Genomic DNA, 27751 nt, shown 5'->3' with positions numbered 1-27751 from the left:
TTGAGAGGGAAATGGATCAGCCATGATGAAATGGCAGAGCAGACCAGATGGGCTGAATGGCCTAATTCTGCTCCTATGTCTTATATTCATATCCAAATCCTTCATCTATATAACAAACAACAAAGGTCCCAGTGGCATACTGCTAGACATAGGCCTCCAGTCCAAAAAAACAGCTTTCACCATCACTCTGCTTCCTACCATCAAGCCAATTACGAATCCAATTAATTATCTCTCCCTATATCCCATGTGATCTAATGTTTCAGACTATTCTGCCATGCAGGACTCTGTTAAAGGTCTTGCTAAAGTCCATACAAACAACATCCACTTCCCTACTCTCATCTCTCCTCTTGGTTACCCCTTTGTAAAACTTAGATTTGTCAAACACTATTTCCCACACACAAAGCCATGCTGACACAAAATTGTGCCAATCCAAATGTTGATGGATCCTGCCCTTCAGAACCCTCTTCCATAACTTACCGACCACTGATGTCAGACTCACTGGCCTGTAGTTCCCTGGCTTGTCTTTGCTGTCCTTCGTAGATAACGGTATATCCTTCAAAAGTTGAAAAACATTTTTAAAAAGTATAATTTTGCATTAATAAGAGGCAGCAGAACAGTGTAACTGACATCGGAGCTGAATTAGACCTGGTATGAACTGCAGAAATGAATTAATGATGCACAGTGGGGCAGGCATAACCCATATAAGAATTAAGTTAATACAAATCACCAGGACAGCGTCAATCAACATTAAACATGAATGAATGTATCAGAACAGGATTAATAAGTAAAGAGCAGGTGTAAAGTACATCTGAAAAATTAGTGAGCACTGGGATGGGTATACGTATCTCATATAAGAGCTAAATGGATTAACAGTTACTAGGGCAAATGTACCACTTCAAAGTTGATGGCATGCACGAATGTGGGTGTAATCTGTGTGAGAACTAAATAAGAGACAGGGCATGGGCAAAATCTAAATCAGAGTTGGGCTTATAAGAAGCATTGGAGTGTGTGTACCCAAAAACTAAACTAAATACATGAAGCAGAGTGGCAAGTGTGGATGATGGGACAGATAAAGCATGACATATTCTGTTGTGCTCAATTTACTACAAAAGATCCATTACTGTGTGAATACTAAATGTTATGTATGGCCAGATCTAAAGTTTTCTTTGTTTGGATAACATGTACTGTCCTCGGAAACTGCCTCTAAATGCTTTCCAGGAACATGTCCTCATGAATACTTCTGCCAATTTATTTTTCCCAGAATGAAGATTAAAGTTACATAGAACAGTACAGCACAGGTCAACACCCTTTACATCTGTGCTGACAATTATGCCAACTTGAACAAATTCCAGATGCCTATATGTGGTCCATATCTCTCCAGTTCATGTACCTGTGGAAATGCTTCATAAATAAGACCGTAAGATATGGGAGCAGAATTTTGCCATTTGGCCCATTGAGTCTGCTCCGCTATTTCATCATAGCTGACCCACTTCCCTCTCAGTCTCACTCTCCTGCCTTCTCTCCGTAACCCTTCATGCACTGACTAGTCAAAAATCTATCAGTCTTAATTATACCCAATGACTTGGCCTACTCAGCCACCTGTGTGCAACGAATTCCACAAAACACCACTCTCTGGCTAAAATATTACTCCTCATCTCCATTCTAAATGGACATCCCTCTATTCTGAGGCTGTGTCCTCTGGTCCTAGACTCCCCTCCACAGAAAATGACCACTCTATTTAAGTCTTTCAACATTCAAGTGGTTTCAATGAGATTCCCCCTTGTTCTTCTTCCAATGAGTACAGGCCCAGAGCCATCAAACGCCCTCATATGATAAGGAGCCTCCTTTGAATCCTCTCCAACGTCAGTACATTCTTTCTTAGACATGAGGCCCAAAACTGCTCACAATACTCGCAAGTGAGGCCTCACCAGTACCTTATAAAGTCTCAACATTACATCCTGACTTTTATGTTCTAGACCTCTTGAAATTAATGCTAACATTGCCTTGCCTTTCTCACCACTGACTAGACCTGCAAATTAGCCTTTAGGAAATCCTACACCAGGACTGATCTAAGGAGCAGAATGTTGAATCCATCTGGGTAGAGATTAGGAATAGTAAAGGGAAAAAATCACTGGTGGGAGTTGTCTATAGGCCACCAACTAATAACATTACAGTGGCACAGGCAATAAACTGAGAAATATCTGAGGCATGGTGATAATTTACCAAAATTCTCTGGACTCTGGGCCAGTCCTGGCAGATTAGAAAAAGGTGAATGTCATGCCACTATTCAAAGAAGAATGTAGGCAAAAGGCAAGTAACTATAAGCCAGTTAGTTTAACATCTGTAGTTGGGAAATGCTTAAAGCTTTTATTAAAGAAGAAATAGCGAGGCATCTGGAAACAAATAAATCCATCATGCAGGTGCAGCATGGACTCAGCAAAGGCATGTCCTGTTTGACAAACTTACTGGAGTTCTTTGAGGATATAACAAGTGCAGTGGATAGAAGAGAACAGATGGACATTATTTACTTGGATTTCCAGAAGGTGTTTGATAAGGTACCACATAAGACTTAGCCATAAGATAAGGATGCATATAATTGGGAGGTGATGTATTAGCATGGATGATTAACCAATAGAAAGCAGAGAGTTGGGGTACATGGATGTTTTTCTGGGTGGCAATCAGTTGTAAGCAGTGTATCACAGGTGTCAGTGCTGAGCCTGCAATTGTTCACGATATACATTAACAATCTGGAAGAGGGGACTGAGTGTAGTGTATCTAAGTTTGCTAATGACACTAAATTGTGCAGAGGATACAAAGAGCCTTCTGAGAGATATAGATAGGTTTAGTGAGTGGGCAAGGGTCTGGTAGATAGAGTACAATGTTGGTAAATATGAGGTTATCCACTTTGGAAGGAAAAATGGAAGATGAGATTATTATTTAAATGGTAAAAGTGTGCAGCATCTACTGTGCAAAAGGACTTGGGAGTGCTTGTGCATGAATCGCAAGAGATGGGTTTGCAGGTTCAGCAGGCTATCAAGAAGGCAAATGGAATGTTGGTCTTCATTGCTAGAGGGATTGAATTTAAAAGGGAGGTTATGCTGCAACTGTGTAGGGTACTGGTGAGGCCACATCTGGAGTACTGCATGTAGTTCTGGTCTTACTTGAAGGATATACTGGCTTTGGAGGTGGTGTAATCTCTCCTCATAATCTAACACCCTCATTTCTGGAATCCAGAGATGAGGGGGTTAGACTATGAGGAGAGATTGGGTCCCCTGGGACTACTCACTGGAATTCAGAAGAATGAGAGGAGATCTTAGGGAAACATATAAAATTATGAAAGGGATAGGTAAGATAGAAGCAGGAAAGTTGTTTCCACTGGTAGGTGAGACTAGAACTATGAGACATAGCTTCAAGATTCAGGGGAGGAAATTTAGGATTGAGATGAGGAGGAACTGCTTTTCCCAAAGGCTGGTGAATCTGTGGAATTCTCTGCCTAATGAAGCAGTGGAGGCTACCTCAGTAAATATATTTAAGACAAGGTTGGATAGAGTTTTGCATAGTACGGCAATTAAGGGTTACGGGGAAAAGGTAGGTAGGTGGAGCTGAGTCCATGGTCAGATCGGCTATGATCTTTTTGAATGGCAGAGCAGGCTCAAAGGGCCAGAAGGCCTAATCCTGCACCTATTTGTTATGTCTTACAACTCCCAAGTCCCTTTGCACCTCAGATTTTTGAATTTTGTATCGATTTAGAAAATAGTCTTCCCTTTTATTTCTTCTGCCAAAGTGCATGACCATACACTTCCTGAATCTGTATTCCATCTGCCCTTTCTTTGCTCATTTTCCTAATCTGTCTAAGTCCTCTCTGGTTCCTCAACACTACCTGCCCCTCCTATCTTCGTATCATCTGCAAACTTGGCCACAAAGCCATCAATTCTGTCATCCAAATCATTGACCTATAACAAAAGAAGTGGTCCCATGTTGATGCCACTAGTTACCAGTAGCTAAACAGAAAAGGCTTTCTATACCCACTCTTGCCTTATGCTATTTAGCCAATTCCCTATCAATACTTGTATCTTTACTGTAATACCAAGGACTCTTAACTTGTTAAGTAGCCTCCCGTGCGCCACCCTGTCAAATGCCTTCTGAAAATGCAAGTACACAACATCCACCAACTCGATTCTCCTTTGTCTATCCGGAGTGGGTTCAACCACGATGTACCCTAAAAATCCTTTTCATAGGCATCCTACAAATTCCTCCTCTTGGGATCCAGCACCAACCTGTTTTTCCCAATCTACCTGCAATTTGAAATCCCCCACAACTATCGTAGCATTGCCCTTTTGACGTGCATTTTCTATCTCCCATTGTAATTTGTAGCCCACTTGTTGCTGTGGTTCGGAGCTCTGTATATCACTTCCATCGGGGTCTTTTTACCCTTGCAGTTTCTTAGTTCTACCCACAACGTTCAACACTTTCCAATCCTATGTCACCTCTTTCTAAGGATTTGATTACTTTTTTTTTTACCAACAGAGGCACCTCACCCCCTCTGCCTACCTGCCTGTCCTTTGGATACAATGTGTATCCTTGAATGTTAAGCTCTCAGCTCTAATCTTCTTTCAGCTGTGATTCAGTGATGTTTACAACATCATACATCCCAGTCTCTCAACGTCCATTTACATTATTCCATACATTACGTGCATTCAAATATAACACCTTCAGACCCGTATAACCCTTTTCAATTTTGTCCCCCTTTTACAGTCATCCCATTGACTGCAATTTTGCCCTATCGTCAGCTTCTCCTTGCTAGCACTCTCCACACACTGCCTTTGTTTGTAAACCAACTGCCCCATCCTGAGCCCTATCAATGCCGTTCCCATCTCCCTGTCAAATTAGATTAAACCCTCCCAAACAGCTCTCGTAAAGTTACCCACAGGGATATTGGTCCCCCTTGGGTTCAGGTGTAACCCATCCCCTTTGTACAGGTCATACCTTCTACGGAAGAGATCCCAATGATCCAGGAACCTGAACCCCTGCTCCCTGCCTGCACCAGTTCTTCAGGCACACATTTATCTGCCAAATGTTCCTATTCTTATCCTCAATGGCGCGTGGCACAGGCAGCAATCCGGAGAGTACTGCCCTGGAAGTCCTGCTTTCCAGCTTTCTGCATAGCTCTCTCAAATCTCTCTTCAGGATCTCCTCTCCTTTTCTACTTACAGTGTGTCATTGGTGCTAGTATTTACCAAGACATCTGACTGCTCACCCTCCCCCTTCAGAATGCCATGGACCCGATCTGAGACATCCCTGACCCTGGCATCTGAGAGACAACATACCGTATGGGTGCCTATTGCAGCCGCAGAATCTCCACTCTATTCCTCTAACTATGGAATCTCCTATCATACTGCAGTCCTATTCACCTCTTTTCTCTTCTGAGTCACGGCGCCAGACTTCTCTGTGGCTCCCCCCTCCCCCAGTAGTTTGTCTCCCTCAACAATATCTAAACGGTATTCTTCTTATTGAGGGGAACAACCATAGGGGTACTCTGTCCTGGCTCCCCATTTCTTTCTTCTCCCAATAGTCACCCAGTTACCTGCTTCCTTCAACCCAGGGGTGACTGACTACTTCCTTGTAGTTAACATCACTTCCTCAAGTCTCCTGTGTAAGCCGAAGTTCCTCCAGCTGCAGCTTCAGTTCCTTAACACGTTCTCTGAGGAGCTGCAGCTCGGTGCACCTGGTGCAGATGTAGTTATCTGGGAGGTTGATCTACCAGAATTCCCCTATCTCACACAAAGAACAGAACACAGCCCCTGGAGCCATTTTTACTGCATTACCTGTGTCCTAACATATGAGGAATGAAGAATAAAGAAGAAGAAACTCGCTAGATACTAACCTTACCTAAGGCCTAAGCCTCCCCACTCTGTTCTGGCCGCTCTGCTTGCCACTGCCTTATTCTTATTCACTCTTGTTAGTGAATCTCATTCATTGATTGGGCGCAGTTCAAAATCTGAAAACTGGTTGCCAAGCGCTGCTTTCTAAATCTTCAGTCATGGGGCTGTGTGAAGTCGCATCTTCTTCTCGTGCTCCTGTTCAGATTGGCGGCAATTCAAACTCCAAAAATTGCCACGAAGCGCTGCCTTTTTTATTCAATCGCAAACCTGTGTGAAGTCGCACCTGCTTCTCGCGCTCCTGTTCACTGATTGGGCACAATTCAAACTCGCAAATGTTGCTATCATACCTTCTTCCACTTCTTTCCCTGCTAGCAGTGTGTAGAAAGGGTATCCTGGAGAGACTGAGCAACAAAGCCATGTGGACAGAAGTTAGGAATAAAATAGAGGGATTGCTTTGCTGGGGGGTTGGGGAGTTAGAGGAACAGATGTTAAAGCAAATTGCAGAAAGAAATAAGAGCTCTAGGGTTATAGTAGTGGGCAACTCTTAAGTCTCCTAATTGTATTGTATGTGATATACACCTCGATCTTCTTGAGCACCAGTACAATTGATCCATCTTGAAGCGTGTAGGAACCTCAGACCGCAGAAGCAAGTGATTGAAGGTGTCCCAGAATACTCCAGCTAGTAGTCAGTGTAGGTTTCTGGCATCCGATGAATACAATGCCAGTGCCTGATGCTTTATAATGATTCACCCTCCCAAAGGGTGTACTGACGTCATCTCAAAGACTGAAATGACAGCGTCATCAGGTGCAATGGGGACTGACGCAGGTGTATTATAGTTCTCGCTCTTAAAAGTGTACATCGGGAAGTGATATGCCATTGCTGTTTAGGCTGCTCATTCTCGCTTTGTTGGAGGTGATGGTGTACAAGTCCTGATAGGTGTCGAGCTTCTATTTATGTCTCCAGCCTCATATGGAATTGTGTCTTTGCTCTGGCAATAGTCTTACGGAACTCGCAGCTGAACTTCATGTAGAGCTCTGGATCCCCAGTCCTAAATGCCGCAGATCGAGTGTTTAGCTGCATTGGCGCTGCTTCCTGCACGCATGCAGAACTCGTTGACTTTATTAACTTTGCCTCCAACTTTCACCCTGCCCTCAAGTTTACCTGGTCCATTTCCGACACCTCCCTCCCCTTTCTAGATCTTTCTGTCTCTGTCTCTGGAGACAGCTTATCCACTGATGTCTACTATAAGCCTACTGACTCTCACAGCTATCTGGACTATTCCTCTTCTCACCCTGTCTCTTGCAAAAACGCCATCCCCTTCTCGCAATTCCTCCGTCTCCGCCGCATCTGCTCTCAGGATGAGGCTTTTCATTCTAGGACGAGGGAGATGTCTTCATTTTTTAAAGAAAGGGGCTTCCCTTCCTCCACTATCAACTCTGCTCTTAAACGCATCTCCCCCATTTCACGTACATCTGCTCTCACTCCATCCTCCCACCACCCCACTAGGAATAGGGTTCCCCTGGTCCTCACCTACCACCCCACCAGCCTCCGGGTCCAACATATTATTCTCCGTAACTTCCGCCACCTCCAACGGGATCCCACCACTAAGCACATCTTTCCCTCCCCCCCTCTCTGCATTCCGCAGGGATCGCTCCCTACACAACTCCCTTGTCCATTCGTCCCCCCCATCCCTCCCCACTGATCTCCCTCCTGGCACTTATCCGTGTAAGCGGAACAAGTGCTACACATGCCCTTACACTTCCTCCCTTACCACCATTCAGGGCCCCAAACAGTCCTTCCAGGTGAGGCATCACTTCACCTGTGAGTCGACTGGGGTGATATACTGCGTCCGGTGCTCCCGATGTGGCCTTTTATATATTGGTGAGACCCGACGCAGACTGGGAGACCGCTTTGCTGAACATCTACGCTCTGTCCGCCAGAGAAAGCAGGATCTCCCAGTGGCCACACATTTTAATTCCACATCCCATTCCCATTCTGACATGTCTATCCAATGCCTCCTCTACTGTAAAGATGAAGCCACACTCAGGTTGGAGGAACAACACCTTATATTCCGTATGGGTAGCCTCCAACCTGATGGCATGAACATTGACTTCTCTAACTTCTGCTAGGCCCCACCTCCCCCTCGTACCCCATCTGTTACTCTTTTTTATGCACACATTCTTTCTCTCACTCTCCTTTTTCTCCCTCTGTCCCTCTGAATATACCTCTTGCCCATCCTCTGGGTCACCCCCCCCCCGTCTTTCTTCTCGGACCTCCTGTCCCATGATCCTCTCGTATCCCCTTCTGCCTATCATCTGTCCAGCTCTCGGCTCCATCCCTCCCCCTCCAGCTTTCAAATCCCTTACTCACTCTTCCTTCAGTTAGTCCTGACGAAGGGTCTCGGCCTGAAACGTCGACTGCGCCTCTTCCTATAGATGCTGCTTGGCCTGCTGCGTTCACCAGCAACTTTGATGTGTGTTGCTTGAATTTTCAGCATCTGCAGAATTCCTGTTGTTTGCGTTTAGCTGATAGTCGTTCTCCTGGTTCATCCAGGGCTTCTGGTTTGGGAAGACCTAATATGTTTTGTAGGCATATGCAGGACTTGATGAAGACAATGACAACTGTGGTATATTCATTCAGATTCAATGATGAATCCCTGAATATACTCCAGTCTACCGACTCAGAACAATTCTATATTTACTCCTCTGCACTGGTACCACACTCTTCAGTTTATCTCTACTCACAGGACTATGGAGTTGGGACAGTGCATGACCTTGTCTTAGGAAATCTTAAGTAGTAAGAATTTATATATGGGGAACATTTTGGGAACAGTGACCATGATTCTGTAAGTTTCAAGATGGTTCTGAAAAGGGCTAAGGTTGGTTGTCAAGTGAAGGTCCTAAACAAGGGAAAGGTTGATTTCAATTGCACAGGAGTGGCTCTGGCAAAAGTAGATTGGGAGCAAATGCTTGCAGGTTATGTGACATCTGAAGAGTGCGAGTCTTTTGAAAGAGGATCAGATTTATCATTACTGACAAATGCTCTGAATTGGTTGTTTTGTGGCAGCAGTACAGTGCAAAGTCAAAAACCTTTAAACCTTGAAACGAAGAGTGCAAAACAAATGAATAATGGGGTAGTACTGATGGGTTTATGGGTTGTTCAGAACTCTGACGGCAGAGGGGGAGAAGCTGTTCCTGGCTCATTGAGCTTTAGTCAGTTCAGCGCCAGCACGTTTCCTGTAGGGGTGAACGGCAAAGATCGCAAGACTAGGGTACTTGAACCATAAAGCTTATTGAAGGTGTGATCAAGCAAAATACAGGAACCTGGACTGGTATAGGCAACTGTGGATTATAGTGTAGGAGAGAACTTTAGGACTATGCAGTAATTTATGTGCAGACACAGGGTTGTGAGCAACGTCCTGAATGGAGATTTCCCATTTGTATTCAGCAAGGAGAATAAAATGGAAACTATGGACTTTAGGATTTACCAAGGGCATCTTGACCATTCTGAGCAGGTTAGTATCAAGAAGCAGGTGCTGTTAAGATGTTCCCTCTACTCCAGCCCAGTGACGTGGCAGGCTACATCATTCTCTGAGCCACAAGCCACGAGCCATCTGTTGTCGGCCTCCAACCAGCACATATTCCACTCTCCCCTCCTACCCCTCCTCACAGTCCCCCACCCTGCTCTCATGACTATACCCCTTCCCCACACGAAACCACCACGGAGGGGTTCACAGCTGAACAGGTGAGAAGACAGCTGAAACGTCCCAACCCAAGCAAGGCTGCAGGACCTGATGGTGTCAGTACCAGGGTGCTCAAAGCCTGTGCCCCTCAGCTATGTGGAGTACTTCGCTATGTATTCAACCTGAGCCTGAGGCTCCGGAGGGTTCCTGTACTGTGGAAGACGTCCTGCCTCGTCCCTGTGCCGAAGACGCCATGCCCCAGCGGCCTCAACGACTACAGACCGGTGGCATTGACCTCCCACATCATGAAGACCCTGGAGAGACTTGTTCTGGAGCTGCTCCGGCCTATAGTCAGGCCACACTTAGATCCTCTCCAGTTCGCCTACCAGCCCCGACTAGGAATTGAGGATGCCATCGTCTACCTGCTGAACAGTGTCTACGCCCACCTGGACAAGCCAGCGAGCACTGTGAGGGTCATGTTTTTTGACTTCTCCAGTGCGTTCAACACCATTCGCCGCCCTGCTCTGCTGGGGGAGAAGCTGACAGCGATGCAGGTGGATGCTTCCCTGGTGTCATGGATTCTTGATTACCTGACTGGCAGACCACAGTACGTGTGCTTGCAACACTATGTGTCTGACAGAGTGATCAGCAGCACTGGGGCTCCACAGGGGACTGTCTTGTCTCCCTTTCTCTTCACCATTTACACCTCCGACTTCAACTACTGCACAGAGTCTTGTCATCTTCAGAAGTTTTCAGATGACTCTGCCATAGTTGGATGCATCAGCAAGGGAGATGAGGCTGAGTACAGGGCTACGGTAGGAAGCTTTGTCACATGGTGTGAGCAGAATTATCTGCAGCTTAATGTGGAAAAAACTAAGGAGCTGGTGGTAGACCTGAGGAGAGCTAAGGTACCGGTGACATCCTGTTTCCATCCAGGGGTCAGTGTGGACATGGTGGAGGATTACAAATACCTGGGGATACGAATTGACAATAAACTGGACTGGTCAAAGAACACCGAGGCTGTCTACAAGAAGGGTCAGAGCCGTCTCTATTTCCTGAGGAGACTGAGGTCCTTTAACATCTGCCGGACGATGCTGAGGATGTTCTACGAGTATGTGGTGGCCAGTGCTATCATGTTTGCTGTTGTGTACTGGGGCAGCAGGCTGAGGGTAACAGACACCAACAGAATCAACAAACTCATCCATAAGGCCAGTGGTGTTGTGGGGATGGAACTGGACTCTCTCACGGTGGTGTCTGAAAAGAGGATGCTGTCTAAGTTGCATGCCATCTTGGACAATGTCTCCCATCCACTACATAATGTACTGGGTGGGCACAGGAGTACACTCAGCCAGAGACTCATCCCACCCAGATGCTGCACTGAGCATCATAGGAAGTCATTCCTGCCTGTGGCCATCAAACTTTACAACTCCTCCCTTGGAGGGTCAGACACCCTGAGCCAATAGGCTGGTCCTGGACTTATTTCATAATTTACTGGCATAATTTACACATTACTATTTAACTATTTATAGTTCTATTATTATTTATGGCGCAACTGTAACGAAAACCAATATCCCCCGGGATCAATAAAGTATGACTATACTATACTAAGGTCTCCCCAGAACCCCGCTGGCACCTGTTTAATTCATTTGTTCAGGTATTGTTACAACAAATTTTCTGTGAGGCTGGGGACCGGGACCGCCGTTGCGGCAGTGGGAGAGAAGAGCGTGAACGAAGCTGAGCAAACGGTAGAAGTGTGCGGACAGCTGATGCTGGGAATAGCCGGTACAGTCGGTCGGACAGCCAACGCAGGACAGCAGGCTGCTCGCAGTCCGGTTCGGAAGGCCCCTGAGTCATGTGATCTCCCGTCAGGCTGCGAAATGGCTGGGTTGTTATGGTAACGAGGGGCTGAGCAGACGCGGCCTAAGGTGGAACGGGTGGGGCGGGTACTGGCGGCGAGATGTGACCGGATTGAGGAGCTCAGCGGCGGCATGATTCGCAGATACCGTCGGAAGCCGGTGTGTAACACGCTGGAAATGTGAGTGGCTGAAGCCAGGTCCACGCGGCCTGCCTCGGCGGGCCAGAGTACGGCCCGTGGGACGGGTGAGGGGGAGGGGAACACAGTCCTTATGGTCGGGTCGGGGTGGTGGTGGGAGATAAACCCGTGAATTGGACGGGATGAGGAGCGTAGACCGTGGGTCGAGGGTGATGTGGCGCACATCCCGAAGTCTCAAGGATGGGGGTAAGAACATCTCTGGGTTGAGATGCGGGAAGCACAGACCGGGGGTTGGGGTGTAGAAAACAGGACCCATGGGTCGTGAAGTGACATGACTGCTGCTAAATGGCCCAGTGTACAGGTGCTGTAGAGAGGAGGAGGGGAATTGCATTTCTGATTAAGGACAACATCAGGGCAGTAGTCTGAAATGAAATTACTGTGGTATCATCTGGTGAAGCTTTATGAGTGGAGATGATCACTGTTGTGGTTATACTCTAGAGCCGAGAATGTTAATGGGGATTAGAAGAACGAATGGAGACCGATGAGGATGTGTATAGGAGTGACAAAGATCTTGTAATGTTGCAACAACCACCTCGCATTCAATGTCAGCAAGACCAAGGAATTGACTATGAATCTCAGGAAGGGGAAGTCGGGAGAAAAGCACTAGTTCTCATTGAGGGTGTCAGCGGTGCAGAGGGTGAGCAGTTTCAAGTTCCTAGATCTCAGCATCTCATAGGATCTATCTTGAGCTTAACACACTGATGCAATCACAAAGAAGGTACACCAGGAGCTTGAGAAAATTTGGCATGCCATCAAAGATTCTTGAAAATTTGTACAGATGCATTCTGACTGGTTACATCACAGTCTGATATGCAGCCTTCAATGCACTGGCTCTTGGTCATTGCGTAGCCTGCACCACCAGGTTCAAGAACAGCTCCTTCCCCTCAACCGTTGGGTTCTTGAACCGACCAGCCCAGCCCTAATCATAAAAAACCCCAACCACTTTGCACTACAGTGTTTTTTTTTGTTTGATTGTTATTTCTCATAAAAGTTGTGTATGATCTGTTTTTTTTCCTTGTGAATGCAGCTTATTCAATACTATGTCCCTGTGATGTTGCTGCAAGCAAGTTTTACATTGCACTTGTACATATGACAATAAACTCAGAAGTAAACAGGGGACTTAGTGAACTTCCTGTCTTGTTCTTCTGGCCTTTCTATAGGGGTGAAAAACAAAAGCTTCCACAACAAAGCCCTGCCAGGAACAGGAAGCCTCTGCAATGTGACAGTGGATAAAGAGACACCTCAGTGGTGCTGGTGCTGCACTCTTCCGAGAGGTACCATAGGGAGCACAGGCTGAACTTTGTGCTCCACATTTAGCAGGAGAGCTTGAACCCACAACTTAACTTATGGTGAGCAGTTTTGCAGCCCCTTATATAAGAAAGCATGTTCTGACCTTGGAAAGGGTCCAGAAGATGTTCACAAGAATGATCCCAGGGATTAAAGAGTTAATGTGTCAGGATCATTTGATGGCTCTGGTCCTGTACTCACTGGAATTTATAAGAATAAGGAGATCTCATTGAAACTTACAATGGCATGTAGAAGTTTGGGCACCCCAATCAAAATTTCTGTAACTGTGAATAGCTAGGCGAGTAAAAGATGAACTGATTTCCAAAAGGCATAAAGTTAAAGGTGATACATTTCTTTAATATTTTAAGCAAGAAAACTTTTTTATTTCCATCTTTTACAGTTTCAAAATAACAAAAAAGGAAAAGGGCCCGAAGCAAAAGTTTGGGCACCCTGCATGGCAGCACTTAGTAACACCCCCTTGGGCAAGTATCACAGCTTGTAAACGCTTTCTGTAGCCAGCTAAGAGTCTTTCAATGATTGTTTGGGGGATTTTCGTCCATTCTTCCTTGCAAAAGGCTTCTAGTTCAGTGAGATTCTTGGGCTGTCTTGCATGCACTGCTCTTTTGAGGTCTATCGACAGATTCTCGATGATGTTTAGGTCAGGGGACTGTGAGGGCCATGGCAAAACCTTCAGCTTGTGCCTCTTGAGGTAGTCCACAGTGGATTTTGAGGTGTGCTTAGGTTCATCATCCTGTTGTAGAAGCCATCCTCTTTTCATCTTCGGCTTTTTTACAGATGGTATGATGTTTGCTTCCAGAATTTGCCGGTGTTTAATTGAATTCATTCTTCTCTCTACCAGTAAATGTTCCCCATGCCACTGGCTGCAACACAAGCCCAAAGCATGATTGATCCACCCCCAAGCTTAACAGTTGGAGAGGTGTTCTTTTCATGATATTCTGCACCCTTTTCTCTCTTAACATACCTTTGCTCATTGCAGCCAAAAAGTTCTATTTTAACTTCATCAGTCCACAGGACTTGTTTCCAAAATGTATCAGGCTTGTTTAGATGTTCCTTTGAACCTTTTGAATAGAACTTTTTGGCTGCACGGGCGGCTGCGGAGGTCAAGTCATTGGGTGTACTTAAAGTGGAGGCTTGGTCACTTTGCAGCAAGACCCAAGATCACTTTGTCTTTTCTTTTTGTTCTAATTGTTCTTTTTTGTAAAAATGGTATATTATTTGTTTTTTTTGTGAGTGCTGCTTGATTGATGCTATGTGCCTGTGATGCTGTTGCAAGTTTTTCATTGCACCGTTGCCTATGTGCACTTCTGCATATGCCAATAAACTCAACTTTGACCTCTTTTTGTACATAATATTCTTTAATCCTGGCAACATAATGATGAACCTCCCACACCCTCTCCAAAGCCTCCACTTTCTTCTTGTAATATGGCAACCAGAACTGTACGCAATACTGTAAATATGACCAAACCAATGTTTTATGTAACTGCTTGAACTTGTGAACTCACACACTGATGAAAACCAGCATGTGATACCCCGCTTTGCTACCCTATCTATCTGTGTTGCCACTTTCAGGGAAGTATGGGCTGAAGCTGACATGTATTGTGTCAGGAATCATTTCTGGATGCACCTAACAAAATCTACCCCATGTAAGCCTTCTGTACTAAGGAGGTGCCAATTATATTTGGGGAAGCTCAAGTTTCCTATGATGGAAACCCCATTATTTTGCTTTCTTCCAAGATCTGCTCCCCACAATTCTTGTTGCTATTGGGAGGCCCATTGCTTACTCCCAAGAGAAGGATAGTTCTTTTCCTGTTTCTGACTTCCACCCACACAGTAGAAGATCCTGGTAATACTATGCCTGATTAGCACCTCTTTTACCTCCCTCCCCACCTCTTTTGAAACATCTAAACCTCAGAATATCAAATAGCTAATCCTGCTCTTTTGACGTATAATTCCATGTAATATCTTAAATTTCTGTAACATCATAATTCCATGTACTGATCCTGAGGCTATGCCCTGTTGTCCTGCCTCTTCCACCATGGTAAACATCCTTTCCACATCTACTCTGCCTAGTCCTTTCAACATTCGAAAGGTTTCAATCAGATCCCCCTCCCCCCATCCTTCTGAATTCCAGTGAGTACAGACCCAGAGCCTTCAAATGTTCCTCGTATGATAACTCTTTCATTTCTGGAATCATCCTTGTGAACCTCCTCTGGACCCTCTCCAATGCCACCATATTTTTTCTAAGATGAAGGGCCCAAAACTGTTCACAATATTCAAGGTGAGGCCTTACCAGTGCTTTATAAAGCTTCAGCATCACATCCTTGCTCTTGTATTCTTGACCTCTTGAAATGATTACTAACATGGCATTTGCCTTCTTCACCACCGACTCAACCTGCAAGTTAACCTTCAGAGTGTTCTGCACAAGGACTCTCAAGTCCCTCTTCATCTTAGATTCCTGGATTCCTCAGATTCCGTTTGGAAAATAGTCTGCACATTTATTTCTACTACCGCAGTGCATGACCATGCATTTTCCAACATTATATTTCATTTGCCACTTTCTTGCCCATCTTCCTAATCTGTCTATTAGTCCTTTTGCATCCTACTTGTTTCGTCAACACTACCTCCCCCTCCACCAATCTTTGTATCATCTGCAAACTTGGCAACAAAGCCATCTATTCCATCATCCAAATCATTTATATACAGCATAAAAAGAAGTGATCCCAACACCAACCCCTGCGGAATACCACTAGTCACTGGCAACCAACCAGAAAAGGATCCTTTTATTCCCATTCGCTGTCTCCTACCAAACAGCCAGTGCTCTAACCTTGTTAGTAACTTTCCTGTAACACCATGGACTGTTAACATGGTAAGCAGCCTCATGTGTGGCACCTTGTCAAAGGCCTCTGAAAGTCCAAATGTACAATATCCACTGCATCCCCTTTATATATCCTATTTGTAATCTCCTCAAAGAATTCCAACAGGTTCGTCAGGCAGGATTTTCCCTGAAGGAAACCATACTAACTTTGTACTATCTTCACCTGTGTCACCAAGTACTCCATCACATCCTTAACAATTGACTCCAGCATCCTCCCAACCACTGAGGTCAGGCTAACTGGTCTATAATTTCCATTCTGCTGCCTTCCTCCATTCTTAAGGAGTGGAGTAACATTTGCAATTTTCCAGTCTTCTTGCACTATGCCAGAGTCCAATGATCTTTGAAAGATAATTTCTAATGCCACCACAATCTCTAATGCTACCTCTTTCAGAACCCTCGGGTGCAGTTCCTCTGGTCTGGGTGACTTATGTATCTTTAGGTCTTTCAGCTGTTTGAGCACCTTCTCTCTTGTAACAGTAACTGCACCCACTTCTCTTTCTTCACACACTACAACATCAGGCATACTCCTTTTTTTTCTAAAATACTCCAATCCAGGTAAGATCCTGGTGAACCTCTTCTGCACCCCACCCGTAGCCTCCATGTTATTTCTGAAATATGGTGACCAAAAATACGCAGAATGCACCAAATTTTGCCTAACTAAAACTTTATATAACTGCAGTATAGAGCTGCAGCCCAAAACCCCCTACATCAGTGTTCTGAAGTCCTGCTTTCCTTACACATTTGACCTCCCAAAGTGCAACACGTCACACTTGTCTGTATTAAGCTCTGCCATTTTCAGTCTCTAATTCTAATTGGTCTACATCCAGCTGAATCCTTTGACAACCTCCGCATCATCCATAACTCCACCAATACTTGTGTCATCTGTAAACTAACTAACCAGCTCACCTACATTTCCATCCAAACCATTTAAATATATCACATACAGAGGTTGCAGCACTGATCCTTGCAGAACATAATTGTTCCAGTCAGAATAACACCCATCCCCTGTCTTCCAGTCTACTAAACTTCCATGGATCCCATGTACCTTTATGTTCTGGATCAGCCTATCATGAGACAACGTCCACCACAATGCCCTCAAAACAATCAGAATCAGCTTTATTATTACTGACATTTGTTGTGAAATTTGTTATTTTGTGGCAGCAGTAGAGTGCAATACATTTAACAAATACTATGTTACAATAAGAAATATAGAAAAGATAATGCAAAAAGGAGAACAATATATTGAGGTACTGTTCATGGGTTGGTTCACTGTTCATTCAGAAATCTGATAGTGGAGGGGAAGGTGCTGTCCCTAAAATGTTGATTGTATGTCTTCAGGTTCCTGTACCTCTTCCCTGATGGTAACAGTGAGAAGAGAGCATATCCCTGGTGGTGGGTGCCCTTAGTGACAGATGCTGCTTTTTTGAGGCATTGCCTTTTGAAGATTATCTCAGTGGTGGTTAGGCTAGGGGCTATGATGGACCTTGCTGAGATTACAACCCTTTGAGGCTTTTTTCTGATCCTGTGCATTGGCACTTCCATATCAGACAATGATGCAACCAGTTAGACTGCTCTCCATGGTACACTTGTATAAACTTGCCAGAGTCTTTGGTGAGGTACCAAATTTCCTCAGACCCCGAGGAAATATAGTCGCTTGCATGGCTTCTTTATAATTACATCTATATGTTGGGTCCAGGATAGATGTTCAGAGATGTTGACACTCATGAACTTGAAACTATTCACCCTTTCCATTGCTAACCCTCTAATGAGGACCGGTGTGTGTTCTTCTGACTTTCCCTTTCTGAAGTTCACAATCAATTCCTTGGTCTTAGTGATGATGGGTGTAAGGTTTTTATTGTGACAAACACTCAATCAGGTGATGTCTGTCATAACCGTACATCTTGTCACCATCTGAGATTTTGCTAGATGTATCACAGGCAAATTTATAGATGGTACTTGAGCTGTGTTCATAGCCACACAAGTCATGGGTTTAGTGAGGGAAGAGCACCGGGCTAAGCACACATCCTTGAGGTGCGCCGATGTTGACTGCCAGTGAAGAGATATTATTTCCGGCCTACACCAGATAAGGAAGTCAAGGATCTAGTTGCGGAGGATCTGGTACAGAGGCCCAGGTTTAGAAGCTTGTTGATTAGTACTGAGGGTCGACGGTGTTGAATGCTGACCAGTAATCCATGAACAGCTGCCTGACATTGGTATTGCTGTTGTCCAGGTGGACCAAGCCTAAGTGGAGAACCAATAGGATTGTATCCATTGTAGACCTATTGTGCTAAGAAATGTATATAAAAAGTTAAATTAAGTAAGTAGTGCAAAAATAGTGAGGTAGTGTTCATGAGTTGGTTCATTGTCCATTCAGAAATCTGATGGTGGAGAGGATGAAGCTATTCCTAAAATGTTGAGTGTGTGTCTTCAGGCTCCTGTACCTCTGCTCTGGCGGCAATAATAAGAAGGGAGCATGTCCTGGGTGGTGGGGTCCTTTGTGATGGATGCTGCCTTTTTGAGGCATTGCCTTTTGAAGATATTTTCAGTGCTGTGGAAGCTGGTGCCCATGATGGAGCTGGTTGAGTTTGCAGTCCTCTGCAGCTTTTTTCAATTGTATGCAGTGGCCCCTCCATACTGGATGGTGATGCAGACCTTATAGAAGTGTTTAAAATTACAAGAGACATAGATAAGATCGATGGTGACAAGTTTTTTCTCCAGGAGAGGGGTTCCCAAAACTAGGGAGCATATATTTAGAATGGGAGGGGAAATACTGATAAAGGATCTCGGGGTAACTTTTCACACAGAGGATGGTGATATATGGAATAGCTCGAGGAGAAGTGGTTGAAACAGGTAAAATATTATTTAGGACTCACTTGGAGAGATACATAGAGGGGAAGTATCTTAGATATGGATCAAAAACAAGAATTTGGGACTAGCTAGGTAGACAATGTAGTTGGCATGGAAGCACAGGGAAAAAGGGGCTGGAAATGTGCAGAATTGCTCTATGACTCCAATCTGGTGTAAAAGTTGGCTTTTATTTTCACAGATGTTGTCTGTTGCAATCTAACTCAGATAACCATCCACTGCCAGACAAGCAAGCAGAGTATTCAGCTCCTTCACCCATCACCAGCACTGAGGATGCAGATTCCATCTCCAGTAGGTATGTGCTTCACCTGATCCGGTCCTATTGCATCATTCTGCTGTTTTATTTACATATGTTGAATAAGTGTGCCTGAAGCAATCCCTCAAGCAAGGCAGATTATCTAGTTATTGATATACAACAATATAGCACAGGTGGCACAACTAGTCCATCTCAGCCATGGTGTCCACCCAGCTAGTCCTAACTTCCTGCATTGGCCCATGTCTCTCAAAGTCCAGCCTTTCCATATACCTACCCAAGTGCTTCTTAAATTATACTACCGTGCTTGCTTTAAACGCTTCTTCTGGCAGCTAATTCCATACATTTACCACCATCTGAATGACCTACTCTTATATAACATTGAGCACGAGATAGGCCCATTAGCCCACATTGTCTGTACCAAACATGATGCTGAAATAAACCAAATCTTTTCCTCCTCCCCATGATCCATATTCCTCCATTGCCTCTCAAATGCCACTGTTATATCTGCATCCACTAATACCCCTAGTGATCCATTCCAGGCAGCCATCACTCTTTGTTTTAAGTTCAAAATAAGTTTATTATCAAAGTACATATATGTCACCAGATATATGGGCATTCACAGTAAATACAAGAAACACAATAGAATCAAAGAATGACCAGACCCAGCAGGATGAACGAACAGCTACTGTACAAATACAAAAAAAAGAAATAATAATAATAAATTAGCAACTAGTCAATATATCTTCCACCGCACATCTACAGAAGTTCGTCAAAGTCTTAGATGACATGCCAAAACTTCACCAATTTCTAAGAGAGAGGCACTACTATGCTTTCTTCTTAATGGAACTTACTTGATGGAACCAGGACAGATCCTCTGAAATGATAACACCAAGGAATTTAAAGTTGCTGACCCTCTCCACCTCTGATTCCCCCCATGAGGACTAGCTCTTGGACCTCCATTTTCCTCCCCCTGAAGTCAATAATCAGCTCCTTGGTCTTGCTGACGTTGAGTGAGAGGTTGTTGTGGTGGCACCATTCCGCCCAATTTTCAATCTCCCTCCTATATGCTGATGCAGTCAATGACAGTGGTGTTGTCAGCAAACTTAAATATGCCATTGGAGCTGTACTTAGCCTCACAGTCACAAGTGTAAAGTGAGTAGAGCAGGGGACTAAGGACACAGACTTGCGAATGCGCCTGTGCTGATGGGGATTGTGGAAAAGATGTTGTTGCCAATCCAAACTGATTGGGGTCTGCAAATGAGGAAATTGAGAAACATTTGCACAAGGAGGTATTGAGGCCTAGGTCTTGAAGCTTATTGATTAGTTTTGTGGGGATATTATTATCCGAGCTGTAGTCAATAAAGAGCATTGTGATGTATGCATCTTCACTGTCCAGATGTTCCAGGGTTGAGTGAAGAGCCAATGAAGTGACATCTGCTATTGACCTGTTGTGACGGTAGGCAGATTGGAGCCGATCCAAGTTGCTTCTCAGGCTGGAATATGTTTCATCACCAACCTCTTAAAGCACTGCATCAGACTGAATGTAAGTTTGACTGGACGATAGTCATTGAGGCGTACTGCACATTTCTTTAAGCTTTTCCCCTCTCATCTACCTCATCAGTACCAGTTATAATTTTATATTTATAGGGTCTATGGGGACAGTTTTAATTTTGAATCCAAATGGCCATGTCACCATGGATCCCACACATTCTAATCTTCTAGATGAGCCTACCATGAGGGACTTAGTTGAATGCCTTATGAGATGTCCTTGGCAAGTAGGATTAAAGAGAATCCCGACATCATTTGCATGCGAGATAAGGTATAGTTGCTCTGGATAAAAGGGAGAAATTATGCTTGCAATTTAAAGTGTTGAATGAGGTATTTTGAGATTAGTGTTGGCTCTGCTGAACAGGTAAATCCCCAGGATTAGGTTATTGAGCAAGGCAAGAGATGAGATTGCTGGGGCTTTGACCGAGATGTTTGTGCCTTATCTAGCTGCAGGCAAGATCCTGGACGAATGGCAAGTAGCTAGTGTTCTGTTGGTTAAGGATGTTTCTGATAACTACAGAGCAGTATGTTTTATGTCAGTGGTAGGGAATTTATTGTAGATGATTCCAAGGGATAGGATTTATGAGCATTTGGAGAACTGTTGCTTAAGTGGGGCTTGTCAGCATGCATTTGTGTGGGATAGGTCAAATCTTCAAAATTACGATTAAGTTTTTTTGAGGTGGTGACCAAGGTGATTGATGGAGGTAAGGCAGAGGATGTTGTCTACATGGATTTTAGTAAACCATTTGACAAGGTCACATGTGGTAGGCTCATATAGAAGATTAAGGTACATGGGATTCACAGTAGCTTGGCTGTTTGGATTCAGAATTGGCTTGTCTATAGGAAAGCAGATTAGTGGTTGCAGGGCTTATTCTGACTGGAAGTCTGACAGCAGTGGTGTTTTGCAGAGATCCGTACTGGGACCTCTGCTGTTTGTGATGTATATAAATGTCTTGGATGAAAACATGGATAGCTTTCATGTAGTTAAAGTTGGTGCTATCATTGATAGTGTAGAAGATTGCAAAAGATACAGTGGGATATAGATCTGTTGCAGTAATGGACCGAGAAATGGCAGATGCAGTTTAATGTAACCAAATGCGAAGTGTTGCACTTTCAGAAATCAATTGTAAAGGGACAGGACACAGCAAATGGCAAGGCTGTTAACAGTATTGTAGCACAGCAGAAATCTTGGAGTCCAAGTCAATAGCAACCTGAAAGTTGATAGGGTATAAAGAAGCCTTAATGCTTACCTTAATAGTCAAGACATTGAGATCAAGAGTCAGGATGGAGCTGTATTTAACTGGTTAGACCACATCTGGCAATTTGCATTCATTTGTGTCACCCCATTTCAAGAGGCTTTCAAAATGGATGCAGAAGAGGCTTACTAAAGTGCTGCCTGGCTCAGAGGACATGTGCTATTGAGAGAGATTGGACAAACATGGTTGTTTTTATTGAGCAGCAGAATCTGAGGGAAGTAGTTTATAATATTATGAGAGGCATCAATAGACCACAAAGTCAAGATCATTCTTCTGGGGTTGAAATATCTAACACCAGAGAGCACGTATTTAAGGTGCAAGGGTATAGAAATTGGAGGGATTATGGACTTCTGTAGACAAAACCTGGGCCTCTGTACTTCCCTCTATAACTGGATCCTCAACTTCCTAACCAGGAGACCACAATCTGGGCTGATTGGTAATAACATCTCCACTTCGCTGACAATCAATATTGGTGCACCACAGGGATGTGTGCTTGGTCCACTGCTCTACTCTCTCCAATCTCATGACTGTATGGCTAGGCAAAGCTCAAATGTCATCTACAAATTTGATGATGATACATCCATTGTTGGCAGATTAAGAGGGTGATGAGAGGGCAAGACATAGCAACTAGTTGAGTGATGTCACAGCAACAACCTTGTCCTCAATGTTAGTAAGACCAAAGAGCTGATTGTGGACTTCAGAAAGGATAGAATGAGGGAACACAAACCAATTCTCATAGAGGGATTAGAAGTGGAGAGGGTGAGCAATTTCAAGTCATCGTGGGTATTGAAATATCTCTGAGGACCTAACTTGGTTACAACATTTTGATGCAGCTATAAAGAAGACAAGACAGAGGCTATATTTCATTAGTTAGGAGTCTGAGGAGATTTGGTTTGTCACCTAAAACACTTGAAGACTTCTACAGATGTACTGTGGAGAGAATTCAGACTGGCTGCATCACAGTCTGGTACGGGGGGCTACTGCACTGGATCCAAGTAAGCTGCAGAAAGTTGTAAAATTAGTCAGCTCCATCATGGGCAGTAACCTCTATGGTATCCAAGATATTTTTAAGGCGTGGTGCTTCAGGAAGGCGGTGTCCATCATTAAGGACCCCCACCACCCAGCTTATGCCCGCTTTTCATTGTTACTGTCAGGAGGGAGGTACAGAATCCTGAAGGCACACTCAGGTTCAGGAACAGCTTCTTCCCCCCGCCATCCTATTTCTAAATGGACATTGAACCCATGAACACTACCTCAGTCATCTTAAATTTATTTCTGTTTTTGCACTACTTATTTTAACTTAATTATTTAATATACATATGTGTACTTAATATAATTTACTTTTTTTCTATAGTTACCATTGTACTGCTGCCACAAAGTTAACAAATTTCATGACATATGCTGGTGATATTAATTCTGATGCTGAAGATAATGCTTTTTTAAATGCATATAAATTCTGTCCCTAAGAATCTTCTCCACTAAGTTGCTTGCCACATAAAATATCCTGATATTTGGCTTAAAATATGCTGATTTATTTCGGTTGCCCTTAAACAAAACAACAACATTAGCTAATCTGCAGACCTTTGGGACGTGAGCTAATTTCCAGTCCTCTGGGACCTCGTCTATCACAACAGAGCGTGCAATAATCTCTGACAAGGCCCCAGCAATCTCCTCTCTTACCTCCCTTAGTTACCTAAGGACCCATTAGGCCCCAGGAACCGTATCAGCATTGATTATGAGTCTTTGAGTTCTGATAGAGCGTAGAACAATACAGCATGGGAACAACATCGTTTAACCAACAATGACTGTACTAAGCATGATGCTAAATTAAACTTATCCCTCTGTCTGCACGCGGGCATTTATCTCTCTCCATTGCCACTCAGTATATTCACATGTCTATTGAATGCTACTGTCATATTTGTTACTATTGTCGTCACCAATTAACTGGACTCTGAATACTCACATTCATTCCTCAATTATACTTTACTTGTGCACAAATAGAGCAGCATGGCCCCTGTCTGGTGACACTGTTCTGAATTCTGAACAGAGAAATACTATTTTTATACAGAACTGACTAGCAATTATGGTTATTGACCATTTGGTTATGTATGTATGTATGAATTCCTTACTTGCAAGATCACTCGTCATTTACAATCTCGGTGTTAAAAGTCAAGAGAAATTACAAGCTGACAAATAATAATGCTTTGAAGTTAGTGAAGTGTTAAAAGGCTGAGCTATAGCCAATAAACAACATCCTGACATAGGTATTTGCATAATATTTGAATTTTCACACAATAAGTTGCCAGAGGAAGTGGTGGAGGCAGAAACAGTAACAACTTTTAAAGGATTTGGACTGATACATGAGTAAGCAGGCAAATGGGGTCTATTCAGAATTAGAATAAGGTTTAAAGTCACTGGCATATGTTGTGAAATTTGTTAACTTTATGGCAACAGTACAATGAAATACGTGATAAATATAGAGAGAAAGAAACTGAATTACAGTAAATATGTCTATTAAATAATTAAGTGACATATGTAGTGCAAAAAAAAACAGAAATAAAAAGTAATGAGGTAATGTTCATGGATTCAAGTCCATTTAGAAATCCAACATTATGATCCCTGTAACCCTTAACAGGACCATAAGAAAAACTTTTAGGAGTAGGCCATTCTGCCCCTTTGATCCACTCAACTATTCATGAACATAAGAACATAAGAAATAGGAGCAGGAGTAGGCCATCTGGCCCATCAAGCCTGCCCTGCCATTCAATAAGATCATGGCTGATCTGTTCGTAAACTCAGCTCCATCTACCTGCCTTTTCCTCATAACCCTTAATTGCCCTACTATGTAAAAATCTATCTAACTGTATCTTAAATATATTCAGTGAGAAGCCTCAACTGCTTCCCTGGGCAGAGAATTCCACAGATTCACCACTCTCTGGGAAAAACAATTTCTCCTCATCTCCATCCCAAATCTTCTCCCCTGAATCTTGAGGCAATGTCCCCCAGTTCTAGTCTCACCTACCAATGGAAACAACTTTCCTACTTCTATCTTATCTATCCCTTTCAAAAGGGATGATCAAGTCTGAACCTGAGCTTCATTGCCATTTTCATGTACTATCTCCATACCCATCAAGACAATTGTTATCAAAAGACCCATCATGAATAACTAGGCAATGGACCTCTATATCTCTCAAAGATCTGCTGCTCTCTCAGGTATAGAATCATAAAACCCAGCAGAGCTCAGCTCCTATGGCCCAGCTATTCTTTTGCTAAAGAAGAAATTTCTGTTCACCTCTGTTCAGAATGGCCCACAGTTTATTTTATGCCTGTGTCCCTAGTTGTAGATGCTGCAGGATCGTGAACTATACATCAGCCCTGTGCATTAGTACCTTTCTTTGACATCCCTCTCATTTATCTAAACACTATTGACTATAGGCCCAGCTTTAATCTCTCTTCATACAATGCATCTCCTTTACAGTAATCACCCTGATGAACCTTTATAGCACTCCTTATGTGGCAAAACCCAACCTGTACACTTTATTCCAGATGTAGTTTCATCATGAGTCTGCGTAGTTGGAGCAAGAATCCATTTGCAATAAAGGACTATGTGCCATTTGTCTTCCGAATTTCATGCTGTGCCTGCTAACTTTCAGTGATTCATCTTCAAAAATCATCCAGGTTCATCAGAACACATTTATTTTTAAATTTGAGAGATTAAAAAGATTTCTGCCTTTATTTTCTTTTTGGCATTATCTCAATTTTCCACATGACATATCCTTGCCCACTCACTCAGTCCTATTAAATCCCAGTGTGCTGCTCACAGCCCTTGAGGCCATATAGCATTGTATCATCAGAAAACTTGAGTATCCTATGTTTATCCCCTCAATTAAATCACTGTTACACATTGTTATAAGAAGGAGCCCAACATTAATCCCTGTGACAATCCCCTAGGCACTACCACCCAACCTGAAATGATTCATTTATTTGGCAAGCCATTTTCTGTCCATTAACCGATCCACCCGAATGTCGTGCATGCTGGTTTTATTGAATAACCATTTATGTGGCTCTTTATTAAAAGACTTCTTAAAGTACAATATGTAGATGACATCAGCTGACTCACCAACTCAGATTACTTGTAAAATGAAATTTCTGTTCTATAACTTTATGCTGATCCTCTATGATCTTGGTATCATTTTATGGACTTGAAGATTTTCATACTTGCTCCATACCTGTATAAAGTCATGAGGGGTGTAAGTAGGATGAATGCACTTATTATTTTTGCTATGTAAGAGAAGCTAATCATGAGAGGGCATAAGTTTAAGGTGAGAGGTGAAAGATTTTAAAGTGAGGGGCAACTTGTTTTTGCAGAGGGTGTTGTGTATATGGAGTGAGCTGCTAAAGTAGTGGTTGGACAGGTACAATATTAACATTGAAAACACATTTGGATAAGTGCATGGATAAGGGAGGTTGAGAATAATATGGACCAAACATGGGCAAATAGGACTACGCAAATAACAGGAATTCTGCAGATGCTGGAAATTCAAGCAACACACATCAAAGTTGCTGGTGAACGCAGCAGGCCAAGCAGCATCTATAGGAAGAGGCGCAGTCGACGTTTCAGGCCGAGACCCTTCGTCAGGACTAACTGAAGGAAGAGTGAGTAAGGGATTTGAAAGCTGGAGGGGGAGGGGGAGATGCAAAATGATAGGAGAAGACAGGAGGGGGAGGGATAGAGCCGAGAGCTGGACAGGTGATAGGCAAGAGGGGATACGAGAGGATCATGGGACAGGAGGTCCGGGAAGAAAGACGGGGGGGGGGTGACCCAGAGGATGGGCAAGAGGTATATTCAGAGGGACAGAGGGAGAAAAAGGAGAGTGAGAGAAAGAATGTGTGCATAAAAAAGAGTAACAGATGGGGTACGAGGGGGAGGTGGGGCCTAGCGGAAGTTAGAGAAGTCAATGTTCATGCCATCAGGTTGGAGGCTACCCATACGGAATATAAGGTGTTGTTCCTCCAACCTGAGTGTGGCTTCATCTTTACAGTAGAGGAGGCCGTGGATAGACATGTCAGAATGGGAATGGGATGTGGAATTAAAATGTGTGGCCACTGGGAGATCCTGCTTTCTCTGGCGGACAGAGCGTAGATGTTCAGCAAAGCGGTCTCCCAGTCTGCGTCGGGTCTCACCAATATATAAAAGGCCACATCGGGAGCACCGGACGCAGTATATCACCCCAGTTGACTCACAGGTGAAGTGATGCCTCACCTGGAAGGACTGTTTGGGGCCCTGAATGGTGGTAAGGGAGGAAGTATAAGGGCATGTGTAGCACTTGTTCCACTTACACGGATAAGTGCCAGGAGGGAGATCAGTGGGGAGGGATGGGGGGGACGAATGGACAAGGGAGTTGTGTAGGGAGCGATCCCTGCGGAATGCAGAGAGAGGGGGGGAGGGAAAGATGTGCTTAGCGGTGGGATCCCGTTGGAGGTGGCGGAAGTTACGGAGAATAATATGTTGGACCCGGAGGCTGGTGGGGTGGTAGGTGAGAACCAGGGGAACCCTATTCCTAGTGGGGTGGTGGGAGGATGGAGTGAGAGCAGATGTACGTGAAATGGGGGAGATGCGTTTAAGAGCAGAGTTGATAGTGGAGGAAGGGAAGCCCCTTTCTTTAAAAAATGAAGACATCTCCCTCGTCCTAGAATGAAAAGCCTCATCCTGAGAGCAGATGCGGCGGAGACGGAGGAATTGCGAGAAGGGGATGGCGTTTTTGCAAGAGACAGGGTGAGAAGAGGAATAGTCCAGATAGCTGTGAGAGTCAGTAGGCTTATAGTAGACATCAGTGGATAAGCTGTCTCCAGAGACAGAGACAGAAAGATCTAGAAAGGGGAGGGAGGTGTCGGAAATGGACCAGGTAAACTTGAGGGCAGGGTGAAAGTTGGAGGCAAAGTTAATAAAGTCAACGAATTCTGCATGCGTGCAGGAAGCAGCGCCAATGCAGTCGTCGATGTAGCGAAGGAAAAGTGGGGGACA

At 44.0% G+C, this 27751-nt stretch overlaps 1 protein-coding gene across 2 annotated transcripts in view; it reads left to right on the top strand.

Moving 5' to 3' along the window:
• The first annotated feature begins 11004 nt into the window (after positions 1–11004).
• LOC134358509 (protein FAM149B1-like) overlaps positions 11005–27751 on the top strand; it is a 125847-nt gene continuing 109100 nt past the window's right edge. Inside the window, exons 1-2 of one of the 2 annotated variants that reach the window (XM_063070804.1) lie at positions 11005–11600; positions 18848–18961. In XM_063070804.1, the coding sequence (XP_062926874.1) occupies positions 11554–11600; positions 18848–18961 (161 nt within the window). In that variant the 5' untranslated portion in view covers positions 11005–11553. The remainder of the gene's footprint in view (positions 11601–18847; positions 18962–27751) is intronic. The other variant, XM_063070802.1, reaches the window with a different exon arrangement.

Source organism: Mobula hypostoma, chromosome 18 (assembly GCF_963921235.1).
Source record: "Mobula hypostoma chromosome 18, sMobHyp1.1, whole genome shotgun sequence".
In the NCBI taxonomy this organism is placed as follows: Eukaryota; Metazoa; Chordata; class Chondrichthyes; order Myliobatiformes; family Myliobatidae; genus Mobula; species Mobula hypostoma.
Note: the sequence above shows the minus strand (reverse complement) of the source record. Positions and strands in the feature narration are given on the sequence as shown.